This window comes from Oncorhynchus kisutch, unplaced genomic scaffold (assembly GCF_002021735.2).
Source record: "Oncorhynchus kisutch isolate 150728-3 unplaced genomic scaffold, Okis_V2 scaffold534, whole genome shotgun sequence".
Lineage (NCBI taxonomy): Eukaryota > Metazoa > Chordata > Actinopteri > Salmoniformes > Salmonidae > Oncorhynchus > Oncorhynchus kisutch.
This window is the reverse complement of record NW_022262479.1, coordinates 128,391-148,902: the sequence shown is the minus strand read 5'-3', so window position 1 is coordinate 148,902 and position 20,512 is coordinate 128,391. Positions and strand designations below refer to the sequence as shown.

The 20,512-nt window shown below is 41.4% G+C and overlaps 1 protein-coding gene and 1 long non-coding RNA gene across 3 annotated transcripts; both read left to right on the top strand.

Annotated features, from left to right (window-relative positions):
• Window positions 1-1,946: 1,946 nt before the first annotated feature.
• LOC109871941 (coagulation factor XIII B chain) lies at window positions 1,947-18,663 on the top strand. 2 transcript variants are annotated; one of them, XM_031815732.1, is made up of 12 exons: window positions 1,947-2,535; window positions 3,171-3,362; window positions 4,028-4,207; window positions 4,505-4,684; window positions 4,809-4,844; window positions 5,222-5,413; window positions 9,596-9,661; window positions 10,186-10,356; window positions 10,472-10,645; window positions 10,858-11,022; window positions 11,205-11,227; window positions 11,415-11,869. In XM_031815732.1, the coding sequence occupies exons 1-11, from the start codon at window positions 2,475-2,477 to the stop codon at window positions 11,219-11,221; spliced, it is 1,434 nt and encodes a 477-aa protein (XP_031671592.1). In that variant the 5' UTR covers window positions 1,947-2,474; the 3' UTR covers window positions 11,222-11,227; window positions 11,415-11,869. The 2 variants fall into 2 exon arrangements, with proteins under 2 accessions (XP_031671592.1, XP_020318567.2); XM_020462978.2 differs by lacking the exons at window positions 10,472-10,645; window positions 10,858-11,022; window positions 11,205-11,227; window positions 11,415-11,869 and adding exons at window positions 17,267-17,440; window positions 17,652-17,816; window positions 17,999-18,021; window positions 18,209-18,663 and having other exon boundaries at window positions 2,410-2,535.
• On the top strand, window positions 14,877-16,997 carry LOC116360834 (uncharacterized). The gene is made up of 3 exons (XR_004207175.1): window positions 14,877-16,101; window positions 16,365-16,456; window positions 16,981-16,997. It is a non-coding gene; the product is annotated as an uncharacterized LOC116360834 (long non-coding RNA).
• Window positions 18,664-20,512: the final 1,849 nt, after the last annotated feature.

Below are 20,512 nucleotides of genomic sequence, written 5' to 3'. Positions count from 1 at the left end.
TTAAAATGGATTTAATTGGATACATTTCTTTTGACAAATTAATAAAAAGGAAAAGCTGAAATGTCTTGAGGTATGTGGCAGGGTCTACAGTCAATCACGGATTACAAAAAGAAAACCAGCCCCATCACGGACCAGGATGTCTTGTTCCCAGGCAGACTAAATCACTTTTTTGCCCGCTTTGAGGACAATACAGTGCCACTGACACGGCCCGCAACTAAAACATGCGGACTCTCCTTCACTGCAGCCGACGTGAGGAAAACATTTAAACGTGTCAACCCTCGCAAGGCTGCAGGCCCAGACGGCATCCCCAGCCGCGCCCTCAGAGCATGCGCAGACCAGCTGGCTGGTGTGTTTACGGACATATTCAATCAATCCCTATCCCAGTCTGTTGTTCCCACATGCTTCAAGAGGGCCACCATTGTTCCTGTTCCCAAGAAAGCTAAGGTAACTGAGCTAAACGACTACCGCCCCGTAGCACTCACTTCCGTCATCATGAAGTGCTTTGAGAGACTAGTCAAGGACCATATCACCTCCACCCTACCTGACACCCTAGACCCACTCCAATTTGCTTACCGCACAAATAGGTCCACAGACGATGCAATCTCAACCACACTGCACACTGCCCTAACCCATCTGGACAAGAGGAATACCGATGTGAGAATGCTGTTCATCGACTACAGCTCGGCATTTAACACCATAGTGCCCTCCAAGCTCGTCATCAAGCTCGAGACCCTGGGTCTCGACCCCGCCCTGTGCAACTGGGTACTGGACTTCCTGACGGGCCGCCCCCAGGTGGTGAGGGTAGGCAACAACATTTCCACCCCGCTGATCCTCATCACTGGGGCCCCACAAGGGTGCGTTCTGAGCCCTCTCCTGTACTCACTGTTCACCCACGACTGCGTGGCCACGCACGCCTCCAACTCAATCATCAAGTTTGTGGACGACACAACAGTGGTAGGCTTGATTACCAACAACGACGAGACGGCCTACAGGGAGGAGGTGAGGGCCCTCGGAGTGTGGTGTCAGGAAAATAACCTCACACTCAACGTCAACAAAACTAAGGAGATGATTGTGGACTTCAGGAAACAGCAGAGGGAACACCCCCCTATCCACATTGATGGAACAGTAGTGGAGAAGAGCCGTCCTCCCCCCCTGCAGCCTCCACTTGGATAAATACAAACAAACACACTAACACATGGAACAAACAGTCGTTTCTTGCACATGGTCATTTTCAACACCCGTCCCCTTGGGTTCTAATTGACACAAAAGGAAATAAATAAATACATAATCAATGACAAATCACATAAAATCACAGATCAGTACATTATCACAATTATATGCACAAAATCACATCTCATACATACTGTATGTATCCCTAATATTTACAACATAGAGTTACACACAGCAGTTCATGATTGTGATTGCTATAGCAACCGGTTTTTGGTGTTTCTTCTGAATGTATTAACCTGTTTCAGCAGTTAATGTTCTTCTGATAAAGTGTTCCATGCATGTGCTCCTCTGTATGAGAAGGAGCTCCTATAGAGGTTTTTCATAGAGGGACCCTGCAGTTTCCTCTGGTGTCCCATGAAATGTGGATTTAGTGTTATTGATGACCACATGGTTTTCCAAGATGTAAACCAAACCAGCTAATGGCTTTGTCTGATAAATTGAACGTATGGAGTTTGGAGAGCAGTACCCTGTGATTCATTATGTCAAAGTCCTTTTTCAGGTCAAGGAAGACTTCCCTGACCACATTTCCCTCATCCAGTGATTTCTTGGTGTTCTGCAGTAGGACACAGCTTGCTGTTTCAGTGGAGTATTTTGGTCTGAATCCAAATTGTTCCTGGTGCAAGTACTGATGCTTATCCAGATATGACATTATCTGTTCTGCTAGGATTTTCTCCAACACTTTACATAAGACAGGCTCGAATACATCTGTTTGACACACATCTCTGTGTTCAAAACAGTCAGCTTTCTTCACATCTCTGAGTTCAAAACAGTCAGCTTTATTGACATCTCTGAGTTCAAAACAGTCAACTTTATTGACATCTCTGAGTTCTAAACAGTCATCTTTATTGACATCTCTGAGTTCTAGACAGTCAGCTTTATTGACATCTCTGAGTTCAAAACAGTCGACTTTATTGACATCTCTGAGTTCTAAACAGTCATCTTTATTGACATCTCTGAGTTCTAAACAGTCATCTTTATTCACACATAATGAAGCATTATTTATAAGACAGTTCAATTGAAGTCAGTTACACATCCTTACTGTTCAAAACAATTATGTTTTGTTTGAAACACAGTCAGATGCACCAAAAAGTGCATAGCCTATTTGGAAACTCTAGAGTTTGGAACTGCCCTAGCCAATGATTAACTTGCACACAGCTGACCTAAACTATTTGTGAAATCCAGTTGACTTTATTCGGCAGTAAGCATTTGTCAGAGTCGCATGGGGTTATCTATTTTGTAGGGAAATGGGTGAACCAAAATGCTTGTTTTTTGTTCTATTGATTTGGTGTCTCGGCACAGTACACGGTAAGAGCTTCTGTTACGTGACATCGTTCACTTCTCATTTTACAAAAAGTTTATTTCATTTTGTTGGCAATTTTGATTAAAATAACCAAGTGGACCTTATGCTCCCATGTTGTCTATGGGCTATTACAGATGTGAGCCTCACATTTCATACATTTCTAAGTGGATGGCATCATTGTGATCATTACAGGGTAAAGGCCTTTCATGAATTTTCAGGGTCATTCACAAGCATTGGAATTGTTAAAGGGATGTTTCATTCAAAATGCAACTGAACATAAGCTTTTCTCGCACCTTGGTTGTGGTCGAATCCCCAAGACAGATTTTGGATATGTGTTTTTCTTACTTGGGTATTTGATTGTCATGTTGTGTTTGGTCACTATCACCATAGGGCACAGTTCACAGTTCACAGTTCTGAAATTATGTCTAAAACACCTTACAAACACTGAAATACAATTCACAATACAAAAGTGTCCCTTTCTGATGAACTCGTCTGCATTAGGTTTTTGAAAAGTCACACACTTTTGGATTGTGCTGTATTTATGCATCACAACACCACAATTCAAACTGCAATAAAGTCATCTGGTTGTTATCTGCTTTACTGGTCCTGTGATAATTAGGCCAAGTTTACTCCATTTCAGCGCAAGATTCCCAACAAAGCTGCCCAAAACCCAAACTGAAACAAGGTTATTTTGGCTCGGATGAAGAAACATACCAACATGGCACGGACCTTTACTATGCCTGCGATAAAGGTTGGAAACCTGCGGTTGAGGGGTGGTGGGCGATGGTTAAGTGTGAGAACAGAAAATGGTCCCACACACCTCAGTGCATAGGTAAGTGATTTGAGCATTCTTTAAAAACAATTTATCATGAATGAATTATGAGAACATTTGGTGTTAGAGATTTAGGTAGACTTTTAGAGTTCCTGCTGCCCTCATAGAGTACAGTGTGTACTGCTCACTGTTAATACCTGCATGTTGTACTGGGAAGTCACCAACAATCTTGTATTGCTTATTAACACGTTTTCTGTTCAGGTGAAGATGGAAACACTGTTGATGACTTTGTTTAAGCTTTCTTTTCATAATGTGTAGGGAACTTCTTGTACAACAGCCTAATTGCACTAGGTCACTAGTACTATCAAGAACTCTCCTGAAAGGGACTCTCCCAACTACATCACATGCTATCACAATACGTATCCAAACCCTGCCCCAAGTCCCCAGTTGTCCTTTGGCAGCCCTGATTTAGTGTATATGGCCTTCTGGGCCGCCCTTAGGCTTCAGCTTTGAAAACACTAAATCCTGAGACTTTGGGTCAAGCACCGGGGTAAAACCTGACAGTGGAAAAGGTCTATACATCTTTATGGCACAGATAATAGACTAGTCCATCTACTTTGTCTACCTTAAGATAAATACAGACATGCTGTTTGGTTCAAAACTCACTCTAGCTTTTCTCCCTCATTCAATAAGATGTTTATAGTTGTTTTGTTTTTGTTATTCAGATGAGAACGACTGCATTGCTCCAGATAACCCTAATACTAAAGTGGAAACCCCTGGGGTGAATGGAAGGTATCCCAATGGAAAAACATTTAGGTTTGAATGTGATGGAACACATGAAATTAATGGCCCTGTCATAGCTACGTGTGAGAATGGGACTTGGACAACATTACCACTGTGTGAAGGTGAGTGTGTTCTCAGAGTTGTCTCTGTATAAAACCCTTGTTTAGCTCTACCATGTGATAGGATAACGATGGCATAACGATGAGTTTTTGATGACATTTAATTAAACTTTACATTCTGTATTTTTCCACATCTTTCACCACAGAGGGTGGCATTTAGTCACTGTATTGTCCTTCATGTTGTTAAACATTCAGTGACTGTCAGTCAAAGCAGCACGTGTCAGTGTTCCGCATGGGAAAGACTCTGTACATAGCAGCATGTATTAGTGTCTGTGTTTCCACTGTCTTGGTTCTTTACAGAAAAAAAGGTCTTGTGTGGACAACCTCCTCCTGTGACCAATGCAGTTATCACTAGTGAATATCAGGAGAAGTTTCAAGAAGGCTCTAAGATAAATTATAAATGTCGGGATTCATATACTTATGAAGGAACTGACTCTAGCGTTTGCCAATCTGGAGATTGGACCACAAGTCCCAAATGCAGTAAGTGAAGTCCTGGCATTAGAGACATCATTTTAAAGTGTGACTCCTGTTTCCTTGGTTGTTTTATCTTCTGAACTCTTCTGAATAAATCATTGATATTTGTTTCCTGACTCCCTCTCAATAGTTCGAACTCCATTCTCCACAGAGACGGCCAGCACAGGTAAAAGTGACCAGTCATTTTGTATCTTAGGCAAGAACAGCTTTGTTTACCCAAATGGCAATAAACTGGCAATAGCAATATTGAACAATGTAACTGGCCAAACGAGCTAAAGAAACCTGCAGGTTTCTTGTTTTGTGAGTGACATTTCCATAAGATGTTTTACATTGCACAAATTGTGCCCCCTAATATTTCTAAAACATCCCAGACTGATGAACATTGGGTCATTGACATCAGTTGAGGCCAAAACTGTATAGTTTGTAGGAACAGCCTTCAAGCTATTGTTATTAATCATGTCATATTATTGTTATTAATCATGTCATATTATTGTTATTAATCATGTCATATTATTGTTATTAATCATGTCATGTGTGGAACAGGTGAAGGAGGCAGCAGTACTTCGAGAGGAAATGGTGGCACATCTAGCGGAAGGAGCCACAGCACATCTAGCGGAGGGGGCCACAGCACATCTAGCGCAGGGGGCCACAGCACATCTAGCGCAGGGGGCCACAGCACATCTAGCGCAGGGGGCCACAGCACATCTAGCGGAGGGGGCCACAAGACATCTAGCGGTAATCTTATCCGAATGAGAAATTCCATAAGAAATTCTTCAGTTTAGTTCAGCCAGTCATAAATATTGTAACAAACCTGGCATTGATTAGACCTTTTGCGGTAATGCCACAATATTCTGCTATACCTAAGTCTTAGCAGGTTAATTAATTAAATACATAGTGTGAATTTACAATGTGTAACGGCGTTCTTCGTTTGTTGAAAGAGAGGACCGAAATGCAGCGTGGTGGTTACTCATGATACTTTAATGAAGGAAAACGGAACGATACATGAAATAACTGAATAAATGCAAAAAACAACAAACGGAACGTGAAACCTAATTACAGCCTATCTGGTGAAACTACACAGAGACTGGAACAATCACCCACGAAATACAAAGCGAAACCCAGGCTACCTAAATACGGTTCCCAATCAGAGGCAACGAGAATCACCTGACACTAGATTGAGAACCGCCTCAGGCAGCCAAGCCTAACTAGACACACCCCTATTCATAGCAATCCCAAATCCTATAAAACTCCAATACGAAACCAAACACATAAACCCATGTCACACGCTGGCCTGACCAAAATATATAACGAAAACACAAAACACTATGACCAAGGCGTGACAGAACCCCCCCCCCCCCCAAGGTGCGGACTCCCGGACGCACCTCAAAACCATAGGGAGGGTCCGGGTGGGCGTCTGTCCATGGTGGCGGCTCCGGCTCGGGACGTGGACCCCACTCCATAAATGTCATAGGTCCTCCCCTTCGTGTCCTGGGATAATCCACCCTCGCCGCCGACCATGGCCTAATAGTCCTCACCCAGAACCCCACAGAACTGAGGAGCAGCTCGTGACTGAGGGGCATCTCGGGACTGAGGGGCAGCTCGGGACTGAGGGGGAGCTCGGGACTGAGGGGCAGCTCGGGACTGAGGGGCAGCTCGGGACTGAGGGGCAGCTCGGGACTGAGGGGCAGCCCGGAACTGAGGGGCAGCCCGGAACTGAGGGGCAGCCCGGAACTGAGAGGAAGCCCAGTACTGAGAGGAAGCTCAGGTAGGTAGTAGGCTCCGGTAGATCCTGGCTGGCTGGCGGATCTGGAAGATTCAGGTTGACTAGCAGATCTGGAAGATTCTGGTTGACAGGCTGATCTGGAAGATTCTGGTTGACAGGCTGATCTGGAAGAATCTGGTTGACTGGCAGATCTAGAAGATCATGGCTGACTGGCGGATCTAGCTGCTCTATGCAGACTGACAGCTCTGACTGCTCCATGCAGGCTGACAGCTGCTTGCAGACTGGCAGCTCTGGCTGCTTCATGCAGACTGACAGCTCTGACTGCTCCTTGCAGACTGACAGCTCCTTGCAGACTGGCAGCTCCTTGCAGACTGGCAGCTCCTTGCAGACTGGCAGCTCCTTGCAGACTGACAGCTCTGACTGCTCCATGCAGGCTGACAGCTCCTTGCAGACTGACAGCTCCTTGCAGACTGACAGCTCTGACTGCTCCATGCAGGCTGACAGCTCCTTGCAGACTGACAGCTCCCTGCAGACTGGCAGCTCTTTGCAGACTGACAGCTCTGACTGCTCCATGCAGGCTGACAGCTCCCTGCAGACTGTCAGCTCCTTGCAGACTGACAGCTCCTTGCAGACTGGCAGCTCCTTGCAGACTGACAGCTCTGACTGCTCCATGCAGGCTGACAGCTCCTTGCAGACTGACAGCTCCTTGCAGACTGGCAGCTCAGGCTGCTTCATGCAGGCAGGAGGCTCCGGCAGCGCTGTAGAGCAGGAAGGCTCTGGAAGCGCTGAACAGGCGGGAGACTCCGACAGCGCAGGAGAGGAGGAAAACGCTGGCTGCGCTGAACAGGCGGGAGACTCCGAAAGCGCAAAAGAGGCGAGGCGCACTGTAGGCCTGATGCGTGGTGTGGGCACTGGTGATACTGGAGCGAGGACACGCACAGGAAGCCTGGTGCGGGGAGCTGCTACCGGAGGACTGGTGTGTGGAGGTGGCTCTGGATAGACCGGACCGTGCACGCGCACTGGAGCTCTTGAGCCACCGAGCCTGCCCAAGCTTACCTGGCTCGATGCCCACTCTAGCCCGGCCAATACGAAGGGCTGGTATGAACCGTACCGGGCTATGCACCCGCACTGGAGACACCGTGCGCTCACTAGCATAGCACGGTGCCTGCCCGGTCTCTTTAGCCCCCCGGTAAGCACAGGGAGTTTGCGCAGGTCTCCTACCTGGCATAGCCATACTCCCTGTAAGCCCCCCCCCCAATACATTTTTGGGGCCGACTCCTAGACTTCCATCCGCGTCGCCCTGCTGCCTCTTCATACCAGCGCCTCTCCGCTTTAGCAGCCTCTAGTTCTTCCTTGGGACGGCGATATTCTCCAGGCTGAGCCCAGGGTCCTTTTCCGTCCAGTTCCTCCTCCCATGTCCAATTCTCCAAGTGATGCAGCCTCTCCCACTGCAACTGCTCTTCACGATTAGCAGGGAGAGTTGGCTTAGGTCTGACACCCGACTCATCCACTCTCCCTCTGAGCCCCCCCCCAATACATTTCTTGGGGTGACTTTCGGGTTTCGCTCTGCGCCGCCGTGTCTTTTTTTTCGACTCCATTCGCCTATAGCCCTCTTCGCACTGCTCTAGCGAATCCCAGGCGGGCTCCTGCACTCTCTCTGGGTCGGCCGCCCACCTGTCGATTTCTTCCCACGTCGTATACTCCATGCCATTGCTGTCCATAACGTCCTCCTTTCGCTGCTCCTGCTGTCGCTGCCTGTTACCACGCTGCTCGGTCCGTGTGTTGTGGGTGATTCTGTAACGGCGTTCTTCGTTTGTTGAAAGAGAGGACCGAAATGCAGCGTGGTGGTTACTCATGATACTTTAATGAAGGAAAACGGAACGATACATGAAATAACTGAATAAATACAAAAAACAACAAACGGAACGTGAAACCTAATTACAGCCTATCTGGTGAAACTACACAGAGACTGGAACAATCACCCACGAAATACAAAGCGAAACCCAGGCTACCTAAATACGGTTCCCAATCAGAGGCAACGAGAATCACCTGACACTAGATTGAGAACCGCCTCAGGCAGCCAAGCCTAACTAGACACACCCCTAATCATAGCAATCCCAAATCCTATAAAACCCCAATACGAAACCAAACACATAAACCCATGTCACACCCTGGCCTGACCAAAATATATAACGAAAACACAAAACGCTATGACCAAGGCGTGACACAATGTTATTTGTAAGAGACCCTTATGTCTCTATTCAGTCTGGATCGCTGAAACGTTACAGGTTTTTGGTAATTATTTTGTTGGTATTTTATTAGGATCCCCATTAGCTGTTGCAAAAGCAGCAGCTACTCTTCCTGGGGGTCCAACAGAAAACATGAAACATAATACAGAACGACATGATACAGAACATCAATAGACAAGAACAGCTCAGGGACAGAACTACATGAATGTTTTAAAAAGGCACACGTAGCCTACATATCAATACATACACACAAACTATCTAGGTCACATAGGCGTTGTGCCTCGAGGTGTTGCTTGATCTGTTTTTTGAAACCAGGTTTTCTGTTTATTTGAGCAATATGTGAAGGAAGGAAGTTCCATCCAATAAGGGCTCTATATAATACTGTACATTTTCTTGAATTTGTTCTGGATTTGGGACTGTGAAATGCCCCTGGTGGCATAAGTGTGTGTGGAAGAGCTGGGTTGACTATGGAAACAATTTGGGATTTTCAACACCTTAATGTTTCTTAATAAAAGAAGAAGTGATGCAGTCAGTCTTTCCTCAACTCTCAGCCAATAGAGACTGGCATGTATAGTATTGATATCAGCCCTCTGATTACAATGAAGAGCAAAACGTGCCGATCTATTCGGGGCCAGCTGCACGTTACAAATTTAAAGGTAATTTCCGATTGAGTCGACATATGCAGAGTTTACCGTGAATGTAGTCTTCGCTAAAGCAGGAACATTGCCTTTCAATTTCATCAGGCTGTAATGCTACATTTCCACGATACAGATTGATCAGACTCCTAAGTTTCATGGCCTCAATCCAAAAACGAATGCAGAAAAAGTAAATGACGGAAAAAACAGCTGTAGAATCAATATATTTATTATGTCTTGTGGTTTCCAATGTCTAATGTCTCATTGCAGCTTCATTTTTACAGATATCTGCTGTAACTGTCTCCAACAGGTGATGAGGCCTCACCCAATGTCAGACCCTCTGCCAGACCACAACCTGGTGGTCCATTTTTACCTGGTAATTCAAGCTTTCTGTTTTCCGCTTTTCAGCATTAGACTTAATATTATAATCTTATTTAGTGAACCAAACAGAAGCTAGTCCAGGAACACTTACTTAAATCTTCCAAGTGTGATGCTTTATAATTTGTAACAAGCCTTTATATTGTGTTATAACGAGACTTTAACCCCATCAGTGCTGAGACCCCAGCAAAAATGGGCTTTTTATTTATCTGACTTTCATTTATCTGCATGTCCAGCCCTTATATTTCACCTCACAATGAAGTGTTTTACCATTTTCTTTTTAGAACAACCAGGGTTACAAGTAAAACACAAAATCCAGGGGACATCCAGGGATCGAATATGCTAATGACACATCTTATAATGCATTATAGCTGAATCATAATGCATTATACATGGATGCTTAAAGTACATTTTTTACCACAATTCCTTTCAACTGACAGTGGCCTGGATTATGACCTGAAATGTCTCAGAACAATATGAGCATTATTTTTGTAATCCTGAAGAGCTGTGTGTGTTGTTCAGTTGATAGGTGTGGAGAGAAGCCAACAGTTGATAATGGGGATTTTATCAGTGACTCTGACAGAAATCGAATGGCACTGACCTTCACATGCATTAACTATTATAAACTTGTGGGCCCAGAGCAAGTGATGTGTCATAATGATCAAAGGTGGTCAGAGCTCCCCATTTGTAAAGGTAAGTCAATTAATCACTTGCTAAAATTAGCAAGATAACATCACACATCTAATTGTCTGGTCTCATAATATATCAACCTTCGTTAACACTCTTATATCAACTCTTTATATACCAGCTCCCTGTACCATTGACAAAATTACTTATGACCTGCTGGATCTTACAAAAGATATGTTTGTGAAGGAAGGAGAGAGTCAGACACTTCTCTGTAAAATAACTGATGCTTGGCAACGACCTTTTGTTGCTGATGTTCAATGTCAGAATGGACAAGTGGCAATTGGCAGATGTGCATGTATGTATGATGAACTACACACAACACAAAGAAACAGATTATACAGTACTTAATTAACACAATGTTTTCTTTGTTTATCAATGGTTTATAATTTTGTTTAGTTTATTATGTTTAAAGTCTACTGTAAATGAGTCCTTATAAAAATATATTATCACAAACTCAATGTATAAACGTTCATTAACCACTTTTATATTCATTCTCTTTTTACAAAGTGGGCTGCAAACTGGACAGATGGCATCATCATTGGCTGGGTCTTACACAGGATATGTTTGTAAAGGAAGGACGTCAGACATGGAACTGTAATCAAAAGGATTACAGGGGTCGTCGTCTTGTTGCAAATGTTGAATGTCAGAGAGGATATTTAAGGGCAGGCAGATGTAAGTCTAATGCAACAGTAGGATAGAGAATATAATCAACTGAAACACATTCTACACAGGTTTTTGTCAAGTGTGAAAACATATTGTCTTTAAGTTACAATAGTTGTACATGCCAGTTACTGAATATGCTACTGTAAGCCTCATAAGAGACTAAATATTAACTACAATGTCATCCCATTTAGGTTACCAGCTAAACTAATATTTGGTAAGTGTTTATGGATCTCTGCACAGGTATTAAACTCAAGCAAACTTCAATGGAGGTTTTCTCAGTGTCAGATATACATGAATAGAATCAAGAAATGGTGAGGCCAGTCCCATAAATACTGACATTAGTTGTGGTAAGTCTCTCTCCTCTTATGTAACTTCAACAAGGTTGTGTATGCTCTTCACAGGCCTGGTGAATCAATGCAACAAACCCAAAGCTGCAGCAAATCCCCTGGAAGAGAGGATTTCCCACGTTGGCCACCAATCAAGATCATGATGTGTTTGATAAAGTTGCTTTTACATTTGGTTCATGATATGGAATCTGTCTCATAACACAGGGGGTTAGTAGGTGAGCAGAGAGGAAAGGAGGCCCACCATCTTAGGATAGGAGGCTGTCTGACAAGATTCAGACAGTCATTCTGAATGATTCAAAAGAAATGAAAAATACATGTGGAACATAATAATGGGAAGGTTGATGAAACAGTTGATCAGCAAAACATTTGATATTGATCCTCTATTCATTTAAAGCAGCAAACTACTGGTAGTCAATGGGAGTCAAATCAATAGAATGTACAGTATACAATGGACATGGATGCATGTAGAAAATGTCATGGCTTGTATCTATAAAAGAGATATAATTAGACATGTGTGTGTGTGCTTTTATATGCCTTTATTGGTTTTACACCAAATCAATTCACTAACAAATGTGCCAAACCCAACACACATCAACAGTTGACACTTAACCAACAACTAACCATCCAGAAGCATATTCAGTAGAACAAAAGACCGAAATGACTATTAAACATGTTTTAATAGTTTGAATAGTATAATGAAGACAGTCTGACAATATGGAATCCATATAAGAAGGTTTACGCTGCTGCTACTCTCTGTTTACCATGTATACACAGTCACGTTAACCACACCTACATGTACATAATACCTCAATTAGCCCCAATAACCGTTGCCTCTATATAGCCTCTCTACTGTATATAGCCTCTCTACTGTATATAGCCTCTCTACTGTATATAGCCTCACTACTGTATATAGCCTCTCTACTGTATGTAGCCTCGCTACTGTATATAGCCTCTCTACTGTATATAGCCTCACTACTGTAAATAACCTCTCTACTGTATATAGCCTCTCTACTGTATATAGCCTCTCTACTGTATATAGCCTCTCTACTGTATGTAGCCTCTCTACTGTATATAGCCTCTCTACTGTATATAGCCTCTCTACTCTATATAGCCTCTCTACTGTATGTAGCCTCTCTACTGTATATAGCCTCTCTACTGTATATAGCCTCTCTACTCTATATAGCCTCTCTACTGTATGTAGCCTCACTACTGTATATAGCCTCTCTACTGTATATAGCCTCTCTACTGTATATAGCCTCTTTACTGTATATAACATCTCTACTGTATATAGCCTCTCTACTGTATGTAGCCTCACTACTGTATGTAGCCTCTCTACTGTATATAGCATCTCTACTGTATGTAGCCTCTCTACTGTATATAGCCTCTCTACTCTATATAGCCGCTCTACTGTATGTAGCCTCACTACTGTATATAGCCTCTCTACTGTATATAGCCTCTCTACTGTATAAAGCCTCTCTACTGTAAAAAGCCTTGCTACTGTATATAGCCTCTCTAATGTATAAAGCCTCACTACTGTATATAGCCTCTCTACTCTATATAGCCTCACTACTGTATATAGCATCTCTACTATATAGCCTCACTACTGTATGTAGCCCCTCTACTGTATATAGCCTCACTACTGTATATAGCCTCTCTACTGTATATAGCCTCTCTAATGTATATAGCCTCTCTACTGTATATAGCCTCGCTACTGTATATAGCCTCTCTACTGTATATAGCCTCACTACTGTATGTAGCCCCTCTACTGTATATAGCCTCACTACTGTATATAGCATCTCTACTATATATAGCCTCACTACTGTATGTAGCCCCTCTACTGTATATAGCCTCACTACTGTATATAGCCTCTCTACTGTATATAGCCTCACTACTGTATATAGCCTCTCTACTGTATAGAGCCTCTCTACTGTATAGAGCCTCGCTACTGTATAAAGCCTCTCTACTGTATATAGCCTGTATATATCTCTTTAAATCAAATTTCTCCATCAAAACTACACAGGTGTCAACCATTGATTAGTTCATATCTTAACACCACATTATTTGTGTGTGGATGCATAGTTTTTCACGGGACCTTAATCATGGACATTTCCTCAAAGAAATTGTTAACAAATGATCAATATGTCTCCTTCAATGATATCAGTCATTTACATTTCTCAACATGGATGCATCTGAAACAGTCTCAAAATGATCAAATACTAATAACTTTGGTGAGACATTTACAGAACATAAGAAATATTTGGAACTAGTGGTTGGCCCATTTGACAGTTTAATGGGATTTAACATGAAACTGTCAACAACAAAAATAATTAAACACATAATTTCAGATTTAAACAATCCTTAGTTCATTACATGAACAATGACAATAATTAAATGTTAATTAATTCACTTTTTTTCCACTGTAATAAAAAGCCTTAATTGTGACATCTTGTATTTTTCCACAGTGCTGCCCAAAGGCACAAGTTTAAGATCCACCCCTGACAATAATTACCTTGGTTGAATTTAAAAAGCCCCAACTCAGACGCAGACTCCAGTTAATTCATTTCTCAGTGTACATGTAACACCAGAGGACAGAGAATGAAGGAAATACCACTGTCTGTGATTATTGTACTACACATCTGGTCCTACGGTGTTAAAGGTAAGACATTTTGATAAACACTAACTATTCATTCAATGAAGATTGCGTTTAGTATTCTTTACACATTCAAGGAGTTGTGAGCACTGATGTTTTATAGGCAGTGCCTATATGTGGTGTAACGTGTAACTAATAAAAAGGCCTAGTACAGGGCAGAAACACTCATCTATACATTCCTTATCCAAGATACACTGTATTTGTTGAACAAAGGTCATTGTGCAGACAGATGATGCATAACAATAAATGTATTTTCTGTCATTTTCCAGCTCAAGAATCTGGAAAAGGCTGTCAAAGACCCCAACTGGACAATGGCTTTGTTGACCCGGAGCAGAACATGTACCAGGATGGCATGACTTTGACTTATGCCTGCGATAAAGGTCTGAAAACACCAATGGAAGGCTGGTGGGGGATGATTACATGTGAGAATGGTAGATGGTCTGATACTCCTCGGTGTACGGGTAAGTACTGTCTGCTCTAACCTTGATCTATAGCAAAGGGGCTTATGTAAGAGTGGTGTAAAAACTCAGAAAACTATCCCTTTCGGTACAGGAAAGAGGGGATGTTGGTGTGACAGGACATATGATACACTTGTGTTGTGAACAACGTTCAGTACTATCATCTCTTGTACTTTGTTGTCCTTTATTCGCTTACTAATCATTGTTTGTACTGTATCTTCACAGCCAGTCGTTCTTGTGATGCACCTCCTCAAGTGAACCATGCAACCGTTGTTCAACAATATCATAACAACTTTAGTAATGGATCAAAAGTGGTTTATAAATGTAAAAGATCCTACATAATGGAAGGGAAAGCAGATGTAGTCTGCCTTTTAGGAGAATGGACCTCCGCCCCCACATGCAGTGAGTACTGACTTAAAGGGATTGCGCCAGATTTGGGCAAATAAGCCCTGTTCCTGCTTACCCTGAGTGAGATGAACTTGAGCATGCTATCCGTTCCGGTAGACTTCCAGTTATTGACTCGCACAACTACCCTTGTCTTCCTTCATTCTGGACGCAGAGATATACCATTTTTAACCATTACTTCATCTTGATTTGGGTAAATCGAAGCAGGGCTTAAAATCTCACACTATCCCTTTAAGATCCAACTGATTTCTGCATTTGACATCTGTCCTGTATTTTTGTGTCACTGAAGAGAGCAGTACTAAATTGCTAAAGCGTTACATGTTGCGCATTACAAACGGAAAGCAGATTTCTGATTGAGCTGACAAATGCACGTAACATTGCCTTTAAATTTCCATCAGGCTGTAACTCTGCATTTCCCTGATATTGATTGAACAGAGTGTAAGGGTGCGTCCTGGTGGCAGGGAAGTCAGGTGCAGGAGATCCAACTTAATATAAAACGGAGCAGTATAATTCATTAATTAAATACACAGGTTAATTCATTAAATATATACTGTGAATTTACAATGTTATTTGTAAGAGACCCTTATGTCTCTATTCAGTCTGGATCGCTGAAACATTACAGGTTTTTGGAAATTATTTTGTTGGTATTTTATTAGGATCCCCATAAGTTGTTGCAAAAGCAAAGCTACTCTCAAACACAGAACATGAAACATAATACAGAACGACATGATACAGAACATCAATAGACAAAAACGGCTCAAGGACAGAACTACATGAATGTTTTAAAAAGGCACACGTAGCCTACATATCAATACATACACACAAACTATCTAGGTCAAATAGGCGTTGTGCCTCGAGGTGTTGCTTGATCTGTTTTTTGAAACCAGGTTTTCTGTTTATTTGAGCAATATGAGAAGAAAGGAAGTTCCATCCAATAAGGGCTCTATATAATACTGTACATTTTCTTGAATTTGTTCTGGATTTGGGACTGTGAAATACCCCTGGTGGCATAAGTGTGTGTGGAAGAGCTGGGTTGACTATGGAAACAATTTGGGATTTTCAACACCTTAATGTTTCTTAATAAAAGAAGAAGTGATGCAGTCAGTCTTTCCTCAACTCTCAGCCAATAGAGACTGGCATGTACAGTATTGATATCAGCCCTCTGATTACAATGAAGAGCAAAACGTGCCGATCTGTTCGGGGCCAGCTGCACGTTACAAATTTAAAGGTAATTTCCGATTGAGTCGACATATGCAGAGTTTACCGTGAATGTAGTCTTCGCTAAAGCAGGAACATTGCCTTTCAATTTCATCAGGCTGTAATGCTGCATTTCCAAGATACAGATTGATCAGACTCCTAAATTTCATGGCCTCAATCCAAAAACGAATTCAGAAAAAGTAAATGACGGAAAAAACTGCTGTAGAATCAATATATTTATTATGTCTTGTGGTTTCCAATGTCTAATGTCTCATTGCAGCTTCATTTTTACAGATATCTGCTGTAACTGTCTCCAACAGGTGATGAGGCCTCACCCAATGTCAGACCCTCTGCCAGACCACAACCTGGTGGTCCATTTTTACCTGGTAATTCAAGCTTTCTGTTTTCCGCTTTTCAGCATTAGACTTAATATTATAATCTTATTTAGTGAACCAAACAGAAGCTAGTCCAGGAACACTTACTTAAATCTTCCAAGTGTGATGCTTTATAATTTGTAACAAGCCTTTATATTGTGTTATAACGAGACTTTAACCCCATCAGTGCTGAGACCCCAGCAAAAATGGGCTTTTTATTTATCTGACTTTCATTTATCTGCATGTCCAGCCCTTATATTTCACCTCACAATGAAGTGTTTTACCATTTTCTTTTTAGAACAACCAGGGTTACAAGTAAAACACAAAATCCAGGGGACATCCAGGGATCGAATATGCTAATGACACATCTTATAATGCATTATAGCTGAATCATAATGCATTATACATGGATGCTTAAAGTACATTTTTTACCACAATTCCTTTCAACTGACAGTGGCCTGGATTATGACCTGAAATGTCTCAGAACAATATGAGCATTATTTTTGTAATCCTGAAGAGCTGTGTGTGTTGTTCAGTTGATAGGTGTGGAGAGAAGCCAACAGTTGATAATGGGGATTTTATCAGTGACTCTGACAGAAATCGAATGGCACTGACCTTCACATGCATTAACTATTATAAACTTGTGGGCCCAGAGCAAGTGATGTGTTATAATGATCAAAGGTGGTCAGAGCTCCCCATTTGTAAAGGTAAGTCAATTAATCACTTGCTAAAATTAGCAAGATAACATCACACATCTAATTGTCTGGTCTCATAATATATCAACCTTCGTTAACACTCTTATATCAACTCTTTATATACCAGCTCCCTGTACCATTGACAAAATGACTTTTGACATGCTGGATCTTACAAAAGATATGTTTGTGAAGGAAGGAGAGAGTCAGACACTTCTCTGTAAAGTAACTGATTCTTGGCAACGACCTTTTGTTGCTGATGTTCAATGTCAGAATGGACAAGTGGCAATTGGCAGATGTGCATGTATGTATGATGAACTACACACAACACAAAGAAACAGATTATACAGTACTTAATTAACACAATGTTTTCTTTGTTTATCAATTATTTTTAATTTTGTTTATTTATTATGTTTAAAGTCTACTGTAAATGAGTCCTTATAAAAATATATTATCACAAACTCAATGTATAAACGTTCATTAACCACTTTTATATTCATTCTCTTTTTACAAAGTGGGCTGCAAACTGGACACATGGCATCATCATTGGCTGGATCTTACACAGGATATGTTTGTAAAGGAAGGACGTCAGACATGGAACTGTAAACAAACGGGTTACAGGGGTCGTCGTCTTGTTGCAAATGTTGAATGTCAGAGAGGATATTTAACCGCAGGCAGATGTAAGTCTAATGCAACAGTAGGATAGAGAATATAATCAACTGAAACACATTCTACACAGGTTTTTGTCAAGTGTGAAAACATATTGTCTTTAAGTTACAATAGTTGTACATGCCAGTTACTGAATATGCTACTGTAAGCCTCATAAGAGACTAAATATTAACTACAATGTCATCCCATTTAGGTTACCAGCTAAACTAATATTTGGTAAGTGTTTATGGATCTCTGCACAGGTATTAAACTCAAGCAAACTTCAATGGAGGTTTTCTCAGTGTCAGATATACATGAATAGAATCAAGAAATGGTGAGGCCAGTCCCATAAATACTGACATTAGTTGTGGTAAGTCTCTCTCCTCTTATGTAACTTCAACAAGGTTGTGTATGCTCTTCACAGGCCTGGTGAATCAATGCAACAAACCCAAAGCTGCAGCAAATCCCCTGGAAGAGAGGATTTCCCACGTTGGCCACCAATCAAGATCATGATGTGTTTGATAAAGTTGCTTTTACATTTGGTTCATGATATGGAATCTGTCTCATAACACAGGGGGTTAGTAGGTGAGCAGAGAGGAAAGGAGGCCCACCATCTTAGGATAGGAGGCTGTCTGACAAGATTCAGACAGTCATTCTGAATGATTCAAAAGAAATGAAAAATACATGTGGAACATAATAATGGGAAGGTTGATGAAACAGTTGATCAGCAAAACATTTGATATTGATCCTCTATTCATTTAAAGCAGCAAACTACTGGTAGTCAATGGGAGTCAAATCAATAGAATGTACAGTATACAATGGACATGGATGCATGTAGAAAATGTCATGGCTTGTATCTATAAAAGAGATATAATTAGACATGTGTGTGTGTGCTTTTATATGCCTTTATTGGTTTTACACCAAATCAATTCACTAACAAATGTGCCAAACCCAACACACATCAACAGTTGACACTTAACCAACAACTAACCATCCAGAAGCATATTCAGTAGAACAAAAGACCGAAATGACTATTAAACATGTTTTAATAGTTTGAATAGTATAATGAAGACAGTCTGACAATATGGAATCCATATAAGAAGGTTTACGCTGCTGCTACTCTCTGTTTACCATGTATACACAGTCACGTTAACCACACCTACATGTACATAATACCTCAATTAGCCCCAATAACCGTTGCCTCTATATAGCCTCTCTACTGTATATAGCCTCTCTACTGTATATAGCCTCTCTACTGTATATAGCCTCACTACTGTATATAGCCTCTCTACTGTATGTAGCCTCGCTACTGTATATAGCCTCTCTACTGTATATAGCCTCACTACTGTAAATAACCTCTCTACTGTATATAGCCTCTCTACTGTATATAGCCTCTCTACTGTATATAGCCTCTCTACTGTATGTAGCCTCTCTACTGTATATAGCCTCTCTACTGTATATAGCCTCTCTACTCTATATAGCCTCTCTACTGTATGTAGCCTCTCTACTGTATATAGCCTCTCTACTGTATATAGCCTCTCTACTCTATATAGCCTCTCTACTGTATGTAGCCTCACTACTGTATATAGCCTCTCTACTGTATATAGCCTCTCTACTGTATATAGCCTCTTTACTGTATATAACATCTCTACTGTATATAGCCTCTCTACTGTATGTAGCCTCACTACTGTATGTAGCCTCTCTACTGTATATAGCATCTCTACTGTATGTAGCCTCTCTACTGTATATAGCCTCTCTACTCTATATAGCCGCTCTACTGTATGTAGCCTCACTACTGTATATAGCCTCTCTACTGTATATAGCCTCTCTACTGTATAAAGCCTCTCTACTGTAAAAAGCCTTGCTACTGTATATAGCCTCTCTAATGTATAAAGCCTCACTACTGTATATAGCCTCTCTACTCTATATAGCCTCACTACTGTATATAGCATCTCTACTATATATAGCCTCACTACTGTATGTAGCCCCTCTACTGTATATAGCCTCACTACTGTATATAGCCTCTCTACTGTATATAGCCTCTCTAATGTATATAGCCTCTCTACTGTATATAGCCTCGCTACTGTATATAGCCTCTCTACTGTATATAGCCTCACTACTGTATGTAGCCCCTCTACTGTATATAGCCTCACTACTGTATATAGCATCTCTACTATATATAGCCTCACTACTGTATGTAGCCCCTCTACTGTATATAGCCTCACTACTGTATATAGCCTCTCTACTGTATATAGCCTCACTACTGTATATAGCCTCTCTACTGTATAGAGCCTCTCTACTGTATAGAGCCTCGCTACTGTATAAAGCCTCTCTACTGTATATAGCCTGTATATATCTCTTTAAATCAAATTTCTCCATCAAAACTACACAGGTGTCAACCATTGATTAGTTCATATCTTAACACCACATTATTTGTGTGTGGATGCATAGTTTTTCACGGGACCTTAATCATGGACATTTCCTCAAAGAAATTGTTAACAAATGATCAATATGTCTCCTTCAATGATATCAGTCATTTACATTTCTCAACATGGATGCATCTGAAACAGTCTCAAAATGATCAAATACTAATAACTTTGGTGAGACATTTACAGAACATAAGAAATATTTGGAACTAGTGGTTGGCCCATTTGACAGTTTAATGGGATTTAACATGAAACTGTCAACAACAAAAATAATTAAACACATAATTTCAGATTTAAACAAT

What these genes read in the sequence shown, in the direction of transcription:
- LOC109871941 (XM_020462978.2), top strand. Translation starts at nt 2,475, where the DNA reads ATGGGTGAACCAAAATGCTTGTTTTTTGTTCTATTGATTTGGTGTCTC. An exon ending in GTGTCTCGGCACAGTACACG is followed by an intron (nt 2,536 to 3,170) that starts GTAAGAGCTTCT and finishes ACTCCATTTCAG; the next exon opens with CGCAAGATTCCCAACAAAGC. An exon ending in AGAGCTCCCCATTTGTAAAG is followed by an intron (nt 10,357 to 17,266) that starts GTAAGTCAATTA and finishes TTTATATACCAG; the next exon opens with CTCCCTGTACCATTGACAAA.